At 41.3% G+C, this 13,055-nt stretch overlaps 1 protein-coding gene across 1 annotated transcript; it reads right to left on the reverse strand.

The window, feature by feature from the left end:
- Window positions 1-6,085: 6,085 nt before the first annotated feature.
- On the reverse strand, window positions 6,086-11,158 carry LOC147642285 (ruBisCO large subunit-binding protein subunit beta, chloroplastic-like). The gene is made up of 13 exons (XM_086804652.1): window positions 10,607-11,158; window positions 9,383-9,508; window positions 9,130-9,267; window positions 8,858-8,953; window positions 8,467-8,709; window positions 8,105-8,339; window positions 7,809-7,978; window positions 7,578-7,655; window positions 7,414-7,485; window positions 6,952-7,056; window positions 6,678-6,863; window positions 6,451-6,574; window positions 6,086-6,355 (listed from the first exon to the last, which is right to left on the reverse strand). Exons 1-13 carry the CDS (start codon window positions 10,865-10,867, stop codon window positions 6,342-6,344), a joined length of 1,848 nt encoding a protein of 615 aa, XP_086660778.1. The 5' UTR covers window positions 10,868-11,158; the 3' UTR covers window positions 6,086-6,341.
- Between the last annotated feature and the right edge of the window lie 1,897 nt (window positions 11,159-13,055).

Below are 13,055 nucleotides of genomic sequence, written 5' to 3' on the forward strand. Positions count from 1 at the left end.
GAAGCGGAGATCGATATGTTCCAACCTCATTCTCTCTCCACAGAGATCTCTTTGGCTTACAATTGTGAGCAAAAGAATGGAGTGCCAAAGGACAACAAATCACCACAGGATTCTCATGCTAACAAATTTAGAAATTTTGTTCCTTTTCGTAAGTTTAACAGGTACACTAATGATACTAATGGTGTTGCTTCAAACAATAACAATTGTGTTGCTAACAACAACAATAACAACAACAAGAATGATGACACAAAGAAGAAACAAGATTTTGTACCTCAAGTGGTGACATGTTACGATTGTCGATGAAAAGGACACATTGCACCCAATTGCTCGGAGAAGAAGAAGTCAACAACTGCACAAGTCAACATGATTGATGGTAAAGAAGATACAAAGAATGATGACTTCTCTCCCAAACAAGAAGGTAATTCCAAAAATGAGGATCTCTCAAATGATCCAGGTATGCCTGAACCTATTGAAAAGCAAGTTTCACCTCATATGCTTTTAAAAACAAAAGGGCAAATTAAGGGCAAGGAAGTAAATATATTGCATGATGATGGTAGTATGCATGACTTTATTTCCGAAAAGCTTGTACATGCTCTTAAATTGAATGCTACTCCTTCAAAGTATAAAATCAAAACTTCTTTTCAAGAAACAAAGTTTAATTGCACAAAAGAAGTAAAAGATATTGTCCTATCCATTGCACCATATTCTCAACCCCGCACGCTTTCAAGTTAAAACCTGAGCTTTTTTCTTCTTAACTACCTTGGATATTTTCTTGGCAAATGCCCTCATCTTGGTCCATAGACCTTATGATGGAATTAAGGAGGATAGTATGAATAAGTCCACCTTCTAGACAATAAGTTAAGGCTCCTCAAAGTGGTTAAAGCTCCGACCTTGGGGTGATTGACATTGGGGCACTGAATTCAAAGATTAAATCGAGGTACTTGGTGCAACAGTGGTTCTATAAGACAGTCAGCAACATGGTGCGGGGCCTTATAATGGAAACATTGAAGAGGTGGCCTGCATGATATGTTATTGAAGTCTCTCGCCCTTTGTTACACCATAGCTTTGAATAAGGAGTCAAAGTCAATGGTTGGGGGATTGCTCTGGGTATCCATATGAATTGTTTTGCTCATATGACTCATAGCTCTCCTATTTTGGACTCTCGAAGTCTGTTGGCAACGTCACCAAGTACTGTTATACCAGTGTGATTCTAGGAGGAACCGGTTGGGGTGGTAAAACCAAAGGTGGGTATGGCATCGGTGGCAGTTTGACCACACCAATTGGTTGGGGTGGTAAAAATGGAGGTGGGTATGGCATTGGTGGTGATCTGTACATACTCTTGTTATAGGGTTCTGATGGCACTAGATTATGTGCCGGTTGAGAAGCATTTGGTATGGGCAAAAGGGCTAGTGGTTGCTTGGTACAAGGAGCATAGGTTATGGTGCCAGGTTTCCCTAGTACCAACAATGGGTTATATCATGGTTTCCCATGGTGCTGGCAATGAGCACAATAATGTTGTTTAGGCCTGAGTATATTGGACACTTTGTGCTTGTATGGTTTTGGAGCAGGTTATGCACCAAACCATATCTTTTCATGGGAATATGTGTGGGTGTCTTGTGTGATATGTTGGCTAGGGTTGGCCATGAGGTTGCCATTGAGGCTGGCCACTGTTAGCCTAAACGATTAACAGATTTTTTGCCAACTCATCCAAGCTCATGTCCTTGACTAGGAGAGTCTAGCTAGTGTTGGTGGGGCACCTTTAGCCGTTGAGGCTTTGGATGATGCATCCCCTACCTTTTGGTTTGGGTGTAGACAATGTCTACACCCTTGTCTTGGAGATTGTCTTCTAGGTCTTTTACCTCGTGAAACGGCGGCAACACTTAGTGGGTATAGAGACCTAAACCACTGGTTTTCTTTGCTTTTTCAAGGCAAAGTCCAAATGAGCAAATCTTAGTGGGATCATCAATCCATCCCATGGCCTCGCAAATTTGATCGAACTTCTCTAGGTAATGAATGGAATCTCCAGTTCCATCAAATTCAGTCATCATCCTTGAGATGTGGATTGGCTTTGTTTTACCCAACTCTGAGCCTTCAAGTGCTATGTTTTTGCAACCCCCTTCCTATTTCAAACGGCATCCTAAGCATGTCTTCTATATATTCACAAGCACTCGTCCCCTATACATTGGCCTAGCTTTGAGAGTGTTGGTTCGCTGACAATAGAGGAAATGATATGTAAATGCTCTTGTGGTGGATCCCTTTGTCTTGAGGTAGTCTCAGATATTGTCTCTTTACCCTTCCCTGTCTCTTGTTAAAATAGCGAAGAACTAGAACTTGGTTCCATAGTGAAGATGCGTCTATAATGAGCTCAAGTGGAAAGAGGAATCTTGCTTACACTGTGCTATTAAGGATAGGTTATGTAAAAGCACTAGAACTTGGTTTCCTGATGAGACGATGCTTCTATAATGAGCTCCAGTGGAAAGTGGAATACTTATCCCTAATAATACAGCAAAGAAGACATGTTGCGATTATTGTTGTAATTGTGGTTGCTCGGTTGCTAGCTTGGGATAATTCCACCTCGGGATCAACATCAAATGTTTGAAACATGGCATCCAATATGGTTCGATCACTTCTTGAGGGAGATAGAACCTCAAGGTTCTTGGTTGTGCACCTACTCCTTCACTGGTGGTTTGGTGCCTTTACGACACTCTTTATTACAAAGCTAATTGGTGACTCTAGGACTCGAAAGATCATGGCAGGTCCTGTTTCTAGGTGTTTTGTTGCTCCTTCACTTACGTTTACATTTAGGTGACTCGTTTCATCCCAAAGCTCCTCACTTTGACATGGATCCAAAGGAGTTTTGCCTTCTTAACAGGAGAGTGCTATGTTGAATGCTAGTCGTTTATTGGGATCAAAGGCTAGGTGGGTTTGAGGAACTGTGGCTTAATAGACTATAGTCAACATTTTCAACAATGTCCAGATCAAGTTCGCATCAAAGGTTTCACTCTTGTGAAATAGTCTTTAGTGCTTCTTGAAGCAGGTCTGAAACTTATTTTAGACACGTTTGTTCTACTCAATCTACAAAAATATATCTTTTTTGCTTTTTTATGTTTTTGAGTTTAAAGATATTTTGGTTTTTGGTTTTCTTTTTTAGTTCACGTGTATTGACTCGCGCCTCCAGACTCATGTCTCTAGGCTCACATGTCTAGATTTATGTCTCTAGGCTCATGTATATAAGCTCACACCTATAAGCTCGTCTTTGTAGGCTCATGCCTTGTTTTTTACGAACTAGACTCACGTACTTTATTTTTGTTCGAATTAGACTCACGTAGTTTATTTTATGGAATAGATATACTAGGACACGAAATTTTATGTACTAGGTCTATGACAAGATTATTATGTAATTATTAGGCGATAAGTATACTTTAATGTCCCAATAATTTCAAAGAGCAAGAATTTTCCTTGAAAATTATAATCGATGCAGATTGTATGATAAGAAAATCCTTAAAGGACATGAGTAAGTAAATCTAAAACTTTAAGACAGTATAATATTAAGTATACCTATCTCTACACTCATGTCTATTGACTCACGTCTCTATACTCATGGCTCACATCTCTAGACTCATAGCTAACGTGTCCAAGCTCATGGCTCACGCTCACGTCTCTAGGCTCCAAGCTCATGTATGTTAACTCATGTCTTCTTTCACAGAACTATGGGCTCATGTCACCCAACCCTCTTAGAACTCATTGATCTAGTTTTTGAAGTTTGTTGAGATTTTAATGGACTTGATGAAGGTGATTAAGGATTCTTATCCGTGATAATAATTCTTATGCAAGTTATTAAGTGTTTTTTATACATGCTTTTCTATGCTACCAATTTAAAAATGTATGAAAAAATAAAAAACATAAATGTACAAAATATTAACTAACTATCACTCTTAACCCACACCTAATAAAGCTTAATGCTTATGTTTTTAGAGTGGATTACACTCTTAATCACAATTTTTAAGCTATTCCTTAACATAATGCAATGAAATCTAAGCCATGTAAACTCCAAAATCATGAGAATCTCCAAGAAACCAAGATTTTTTTCCTTCCAAGATAATGCCCTAACGCAAATAACTTTAAATCAAAATAAAAAATCGAAGTCTGAAGTGACCTTTGAATCAACACCGAGCAATACTGGTTGATCCCTATAGCTTGGAATGGACGAATGAGAATGAATGAAGCTAAGCCTTAGGCTAGTCCTATCAAACATGTTCAAGTCAAGGGCTTACCTTAGCCTTGGGAAACCATGTGTCATGGGATCTTTTATCTTATAGCCACAAACCCCAACTTTCCTATGTGGGGGTGCGTCCATTGTGTCCTCCCTCTGTTGTCACACCGAAATGCTCCTTTTCTGAAGGGATGAAGGAAGAGCTCTCTATAACTAGATAGAGGAAAAAAGAGGTGGTCCTTCTCACGATGGTTCTCTCACAACAGTTAAGGAATGAGGAAAAGGCTAATGCAAGAAATACTACAATCAAAACCTATCTAGCAAGCAAGATTATACAAGCGAGCAAGAAGAGAAAAGAGAAGAGCTCACAAGTACACTACTACAAGGAAATGATTGTGTATTGCTTATTGTCACAAAAGATATATATACAAGTGACTCGTTTGTACACTAGACTAGCCAAACTTCATAATGGTCCAATCTTTACTACTTGTCTTGAGCAAGTATGTGCACGAGGATAAGGATGCCACTTTAAATGTTTATTTGCCATTTTACAAAAGAAGATCCCATTCAAGGGAGTAAGATGGCAAAACACCTTACAATAGGTTGGTCAAGAATCAAACAAATGAAACCATGTTAACCTACAAAGTAGTTAATGATGGAGTTTGCATATGATAATATGTAACACTCTAGCATTGGGATGTCACCATTTGAGGCTATGTATGGGTACAAAGTGAACTTGTCAATAGCAATTTTCAAGCAAGATGGTATAAATCCAAATGCAAGAGATGAAGTCTAAAAAATGCAAGCCATACTCCAATACTACAATGACAATCTCAAAAAGTCAGAATGAGGCGCTGTGAAGCTGCTCATAGAAGGCCATTGTCTTTTAAAGAAGGGGATTAATCGCCTATATTTCTCGATGAGACCTTCCCAACTTGCCTCAAGGGGCCATCGGGATAGGTACTCATCTTAGATCGTGGGAAGGCCTCGATTGAGTCACTCTATCTCTATAGAATAGCTTCACTGCCCAATAGTCTAGAATTAGGAGAAAATCAGGAGGTATAAGTCTAGCACGTGTTACATGAATTTGTGGATGGGCTGAGTTCTGATTTGTAAATAAGCGGCACTTTGTCATGCCAAAATTCTGTTCTCTAGCTCGTCTTGTACTATCATAACAAATTGCAAGCTGACTTGTGTAGAACTTTGCATCCTCTCAACAGTTCACAAGGCCATTTTGAATCTCTTCAGGCTAGGTCTAATTGCAGATATCTTGTATAGCATTAGTACCTCCCATCCGTTCACAAGACCTTTTTGCACCACTTCTTGCTAGGTCTACAGCTTGTGTTATTGATAGTTCATAGCACATCCTATGTCACCTTTCACATGCGTCTTGCAAGTTTGTCCACTGCCTTAGCAATCTCAATATCTACACTAATTTTTCCTTCCTTTCAGGCATATCAAGCAATTGAGTTGATGTGAAGCTCTAATAGTCGGAACCTTCCAACTTCGGACCAGTTTTCAAGCTTCAAGTAGTTGCTAGAAGGAAAAACCAGTTTGGGAGAGAAAATCGTCCACCATTCATGTGGTTGTGAAACCAACACATAGGATTTGCTTAGTGATGGCTAACAACTAGATGCCAATTATGCCTTGTGTGGAAATTGGCCCTTTGGGTTGTCCATTTTCCTTATGTTGTGCTTTATGATGTAGTGTTCTCTATCTAAAGGCACACTTGAGAACAAGAATTTCATTGCATCCACCCGTGTAGTGGTGAAGGAGATGTCATGATATGGACACAGCCAGAGTTTACCACACCTTTGCTAAATGCTAAGAAACACTAAAATCACCTGCCAAATAAAGCCGGTTGAATGATGGTTTGTGTGAAACAATCTTTCATTTAAACCACCAGCAGTGTACAAATTATCTGACAAAAACTCTACAAAACTAATCTAACAATCATCTACTCCTATCTCTGGATATGAAAATAATTAACTTGGTCAAGAAGGCTGGCTCAAATGATGGCTGGGTGAAGCACACCCTTTGCTTCAGCAAACCAATGGTGTCTCCCGCATGTGAAAGTAAACAGAAAAATTGATGGGACCAACCACCAGCACAGGGCATGGGCTGGTTCTCAGTAACCATAACCTGCAAACATGCTCAAATAAGTTGAACTGGCTATGATTTATGAAAAGGAAACATAAAGATTCATCCAACAGAAAGTAAAATACTGTGTAACCTACCAGAATTGTCCATTGGGTTACCAGCCGGTGCTGGCTCGGGTTCTTTAATTTCCACCACCACCACATCAGAGGTAAGGAACGTCTTCGCAACCGACGCGGCATGCTCCAAGCAACATCTTACAACCTGAGAATCCAACCAGTGCATTTCATGTTATAAGAGTTCTGAAATCATGATGAAAACATGTCTCCCAGGAAATGAGTAATTGCCCAATGATTGTGTTCCATACCTTCGTAGGGTCAATAATTCCCGCTGCCATGAGGTCTTCATAGCAGCCCGTAGCAGCATTGTATCCAAACTTGGGATTATCATTAGATAATACCTTTTCAACCACCACACTGCCATTTACACCTGCATTTTTTGCAATAAGCTTCAGGGGATAACTCAAAGCTCTCTTCACGATATCAGCTCCAACCTGCTTGCACACAATAAGAGTTCAAATGAACAAATCTGCCACCAAAACCTGCCTTTCACTACTACAAAATTTCAAATAAATTCCTGACCTGTTGCTCGTAGTTTTCCAAAGTAGCCTTGATATCATCCACTTTGGCAGCGAGCCTGAGCAATGCTGAACCCCCCCCTACCACAATACCTTCCTCAACAGCAGCCTGCACAGTTATTCACAACACTAGTGGGCAACCCGTGCTTCGCACATATTTTGAGACTCCAAATTCAAATTTTACCCAAACCTCCTCCTCCCCTTCCCGAACCTCCAAATTCTTGCCACGTGGCAGCTTTGTGAAACTCTTCCTTAAGATAATATAGAGATGAGTTTGCAGCAGTTGGGGAGTCAATTAATAATCCCATTAAAAATGGAATACTAATAGCGCTCAAGGCTTCAAGCTTGGGTTGGTAAGCATATCAACTACTTTGTACCATGAGTTCAAGGTGTCTGTGTTTGATGCTTTGAATTAAATTGATTGCAGATGGTTGCATGCGGGTGTAACTTCAAAATTTCATCTCACCTTTGTCGCATTCAATGCATCCTCCACCCTCAGCTTCTTTTCTTTCAATTCTGTTTCCGTTTGAGCACCAACCTGCCAAAATGCATGGGTATGTAAACACCATCAAAGTCACAAAATTCAGACAAGGACGATAAATGCACAATATATCCAAGACTCTAGCAAACCTGGATGATGGCAACTCCACCAGAAAGCTTGGCAATTCTTTCGTTCAGCTTCTCCTTTTCATAGTCTTGCTCAGCAACCTTCCCACAAACCCATATACAACTATCAACGCCATATGCTTCACAAAAAAGAAGAAGAAATGCTAAGTACATGCTAGAGAAAAACACATCAGCAACGGTACGAAAATCAGATCAAACCAATGCACAACAAGATGGTTGTGTGCACCAGGATACCTCTATCAAATTCCTGATCTGAGCAACACGCTTGTTCACTTCTTCTTGTGTGCTACCATCACCTACTATAGTTGTGGCGTCCTTGGTAAGCACAACCTTGGATGCACTTCCAAGCACTTCCCTTCCAACTTTATCTAAAGAAAGACCCAATTCATCCCTCACCACAGTACCTGCAACAACCCCAAAAGAAAAACAATGCAGTGTTTTGTAAGCATCATGCCCATCATGTTCCACAGATGATAATGTATATGGGAAGATAAACAGACTGAGTCACATGCAGTACTGCGTATACTTGCCTCCAGTAAGAATGGCGATGTCATCCAGATATTGACTCTTCCTTTCACCAAAACCAGGAGCTTTCAAAGCTGCTATCTTCAAAGCACCCCTCAACTTGTTGACAACCAGCGTAGCAAGTGCCTCCTGTTCAATGTCCTCTGCAACAATTAGTAAAGGATATCCACCACGTATGGCATCTTCCAGAATGCCAATCATATCACGGGCAGTTGTAATCTTCTTATCCACTAGGAGCAGCTGGTGTGATACAAACCATGTCAAGTGTAACACAACACGCATTCAGTTAGATTATCCACGCAACAGGTTTAAGAAAACCTAAGCGTTACATCAAAGCCAAGCATGGCAATGCTGGAATCCTACTAACCTTGCAATTTGAGTACTCTACTACCATCTTCTCTGTATCAGTTACAAAATAAGGAGAAATGAAGCCCCGATCAAATTGCATGCCTTCTACGACAGTCAAGCTGTTCTCTGCACTCTTCCCTTCTTCAAGAGTAACCACCCCTTTTCTACCAACCTTGCTCATGGCCTCTGCAATCATGTTACCAACTTCATAATTGTTGCCGGCACTGACAGCAGCCACATCAGCCAGTTCACTATCCTCAACCTGAAAAACCATCTCTCGTCAACATGCTAGACAACACTTCAAAGTTCAAGCAGCTGCTCTACACTGCACAGTTATGTTAAGGCGTAGTACTTGCATTAACATGCTCATGACGTGTTCTTCAAGTTTGAATAAATTGAGCTCAACTTACATCTTTTGATAGTGCCTTCAGCTCTACAACAAGAGATTTCACAGTTTTCTCTATCCCTCTTGTGATCTGTATTGGGTTAGCTCCTGCTGCAACCACCTGCAGGGAAAACCATCTACCTTAACATCATGCAGCTCTTTTCAAATCTCCATGTATATACAACAGTTTTCTCTATCCCTCTTGTGATCTGTATTGGGTTAGCTCCTGCTGCAACCACCTGCAGGGAAAACCATCTACCTTAACATCATGCACCTTCCAAGTCAGCTACCTCGTACCTTTACACCTTCTGCAATGAGACCTTGGGCAAGAACCACAGAAGTTGTTGTCCCATCACCGGCCAAGTCATTTGTTTTGGCAGCAGCTTGCCTAACCAGCTTGGCCCCGATGTTTTCAACAGGATCTTCAAGCTCAACCTAGGCACAAGTTATGCACCAAAAGAATCACATGCCATAAGGGCCAATCAGAGAATCACAAACCGTCAACAACACTTACAACAACAGCACCAACTGAGACTTAAAGATTTCTCACCTCCTTAGCAACTGTGACACCATCATTTACAATCTTAGGAGCACCGTACTTGCTCTCTAGTACCACATTTCTGCCTTTAGGGCCTAGTGTTACACCTACTAAATCTGCCAGTTTGTTCACGCCAACCTGCACCCATGCAATCAGCTTGTCAATTCTTCAAAGATCAATCAAGCTCTTCCCCATCACACAACTAACCCATACATCAAGAACTACTGTACAACAGTTTGACGTAATTAAACGTGTGACATTGATAGCTCACGCAAACATTTTATTTCATATGTGAGGCCTTCCCTTCTCCCCTCTAGCATTTTAGGATTGGTTCATAATGTTATGTAGGAATCTTCTAGGGCTTGATAGTATGCAAGAATCACTATCTATTGAATCGCTGGTGATGTACAACCATATTTACAGCCACTTCAAAACAGTGTATCATCTTCATCCAAACCACATGCATGAGCAAGCTCATCAAGCATATTAAAAGCATGTGTCAGCATGAAAGGAGAAGCTCTCTCAGTCTCACTGCTGTTGAGTTCCTTTGTACTCTCTCTTTCTCTCTCTCTCTCTCAAATGAAAAGCTTCGAGCATATCAAGTAAGCTAGCATCGCTGTTCTACTAAAATGAGCCCACATCACAATGCCCCAGTGGCATCAGCTAAGTCTACATCATGCATGCAAATGCTAAGATATACTTCTATGAGGGAGGATGGATAATGCGTCAGGTCATTTCAAATCTTAACATCAACTGTCTTCGTATGCCACCCTCAGTGTCTTGCCCTCGCCCTTACCCCAGCTGTCTGGGGGATTTCACACACACTTTACTTTCAGCTGCCCGTGCCCATGCACTCTACATCTGCTTACATGCGTCCATGCCCAAAACTTGTCTTAACCCCATTATTGCAAATCCCATAATAGCTTTCATCCAGCCCTGCCTTGTCTTCACGCCATTCCTGCAAATCCCATAGCAACCCTCATCCAGCCCTGTCTCTACCCTAGGTGCCGTTGACTGTCAGTGCAAACGTTCACCTTCCCGAAAGTCTCTGATAGGACGAGCATGCACATTAGCGTGCCCCTGCGGTCCATCCCCCTTGACCAAGGCTGTCTAAAGCCCTCTATACAAAACCCATAATCATGACCATTAAAAGTCCATGAACATGACAAAGCAACAATCAACACACACAGCTACACAAAGACGGTTTCTTTATAAAGGGTATACGAGAAAACACACCTGCAGCTTCTTCATCGTCGAACCATCCTTGTTGAAGTAGAGCTCCTTCGCCATGGACCTGGTCTGGACCACAGGCTTTCTCCTCAACTTTGCGCCCTTGCTTGAGAACACGTCTTTCTGAGAGAAAGAGGCAAACGAGGCAGAAGAAGACAAGCTATGGAAATTCCGTTCGGAAGAAAGGCAAGCCTTGTCATTGGCAAGTGCTATGCCTTCAATCCCTGGCTTGATAACAGCAGAGACCCCTGCAAACATGGCCGCCATTTTCGCAGATGAAGCAAAAGGGAGACTGGGTTTTCTAAAAACGCAATGTTCCTGTACTAAGAAAAGATGAGGTTTTCTCAACTGTGGAAAGATTAGGGCTCCGGGATTGTGGTGTAGGGCAGCAGGACTGTGCAGAGTGGGTGTCACCAAACTGTTGGAAAATTAGGGTTTCTAAAGACTGGGAGGAACGATAAAGGATTATGGATAAGCCTTAATACTTGAAAGTTGAGGGCTTTGCTAGATACTTCTTCTTGCTTTCTACCATCTTCGTTCACTTTTATTGTGAGTGCATTAGCACATTCACTTTTAGTGAATATATATTCATTCACCAGACATATATTACGTCTAGTGAAATATTCAAGCGGGCACTAATTATTGAATATGCTAAGTTTCAAACGTTGGTTCAAACTAACGTTTGAACCTTGGCCAGCACCGTAGCCAACGTTGTAGTCGGCTAGACGGACGTCAATGTCCCAAGCGGGCGTCGCAAGCGGGCACGACAGAAACCAGCACCGCGCGAGAGAAAGAAGAGAGAGAAAGCCGTGCCAGAGACAGAAGGCGCGCAAGAGAAAAAAGAGATATAAATGCCGATCGAGAGGCTAGCAGAACACTCGCCCAAGAGGCTAGCAAAATCGACCAAAAAAAATCACACAAAAAAAAAACTCCCTCGACAAAGAGAGACACTAGGCAAGAGAGAGAAGGAAAAAAAACACGAAAAGAGATCGCCATAATTCTCCAGAACGCTCGTCTGTCCATCTCTTTGCCACTAAGGTCTTCCCATTAAGGTCTCATTGATTTCCTCTTTCCTAACTAATTAATTAATAGGAAAGAATAATTTTTAGTCCCATATTCACTTTTATTATGGGCATTAAATAATTAATGCCCCCTACCGTGGACATGAATTATTTAATGACCCACACCCTTAGGCTCACCTAAGGTTGATAGAACTACCCCCAAGCGGGTTTGATAGAAGGAGTGAATGCGGATGAAGGCAGGGGGTACAGCGGACAAAGGCAGACGAAGGCAAGCAGCCGAAGCTATGTGAAGGAGGGCGAAGGAAGCCGACTGTGGAAGAAAGGAAAGGAGGAGGAAATCAGTGGTGAGGTCGCATGCGAGCATGGAGAAGAGAAAGAGAATAGAGATGGGCTCTGCGCTGTCCTAGACCGGGAGAGAAAAAGAAAATCGTGTGCAGGAAAAAGAAAGGAATGGAGGTTGCCATTATTTTTTCATTACTAAATAAGAACATTAGTTTCTAGGACTCGTGTGCTGTTCTTAATTTGGTGAGGCGCGCATTAATTAATTAATACAAAACTACAAAATGTTGGTGGTGCGTATTCACTTCTAGTCGTTAAGAGGGCCTTCCACGAGTCAAGTTCAGTTGGCCATCCCACAGCATTGCTAACATTCACAACAGCATTCCAAGGTTGAGTAACTCAATCAAGGGGAGTTGGACATACAAGTTTGCCTTTCCACAAAAGAAGCCTTGATTATATAAACATTTGCCATTGGGCACCAAATACTCCACCCAACACCTTCTATTGCCAATTTCTTTCATGCCTTTCTACTTGAAGAGTCATGGAATCGTGAGGACTAGGATGCCCCTAAAAGGCATAATGAGAAGTCCTCTTTATTGCTTGAATCATAGATCACTATATGAACTTGGGCTTTTGAATGTCTCAATACCTTGATTGAAAGTGTATTTATAGGGATTGGTTGACTTGTGTTTGTTGATACCATACTCTTGGCATCCATTTGTTGAACCTCATCGAGTCACCTTCATGACATAATTAATTGCTTTTTTTATTTTTTTGCATATGGTTTCCTTTGACTTGTAATCTCTGTCTGTAGGTTCAAATCTCCTCATTTATCACAGCCTTCCTGTTTCTTATGCTATGAATTTGGTTGATCCCTTTTTCCATAACAGAATGTCCTCAATTGTGTTAAGCAAAATAAAAACTTTGTAGATAGCATGTTCTGCAAGGTAAACTCAAAGGTACAGTGCCTGAGCATGGCTCAGAAGCACAATGGCATATGGCTTAGAGGCTCAAGTGAACATGTAATCATACGACAAACTCGAGGCTAAGAAATAGTGGAAAGTGAATTTGGACTGCAACTGCTTACAATGTGTATGCACAATAACTAAAACACTAACGTCGGGGTTTTAGTAGGCTAGTTTGAAAATTCTATA

The sequence above is a fragment of the Cibotium barometz genome, chromosome 1 (assembly GCF_041138505.1).
Source record: "Cibotium barometz isolate CiBa-2024 chromosome 1, ASM4113850v1, whole genome shotgun sequence".
Classification (NCBI taxonomy): domain Eukaryota; kingdom Viridiplantae; phylum Streptophyta; class Polypodiopsida; order Cyatheales; family Cibotiaceae; genus Cibotium; species Cibotium barometz.

Excerpts from the sequence above, each read along its gene's own strand:
- LOC147642285 (XM_086804652.1), bottom strand. The coding sequence starts at position 10,867 with ATGGCGGCCATGTTTGCAGGGGTCTCTGCTGTTATCAAGCCAGGGATT. Across the intron at positions 9,509-10,606 it reads CGACGATGAAGAAGCTGCAG|GTTGGCGTGAACAAACTGGC; the intron begins GTGTGTTTTCTC and ends GCATGGGTGCAG. Across the intron at positions 7,057-7,413 it reads ATGCATTGAATGCGACAAAG|GCTGCTGTTGAGGAAGGTAT; the intron begins GTGAGATGAAAT and ends ATAACTGTGCAG.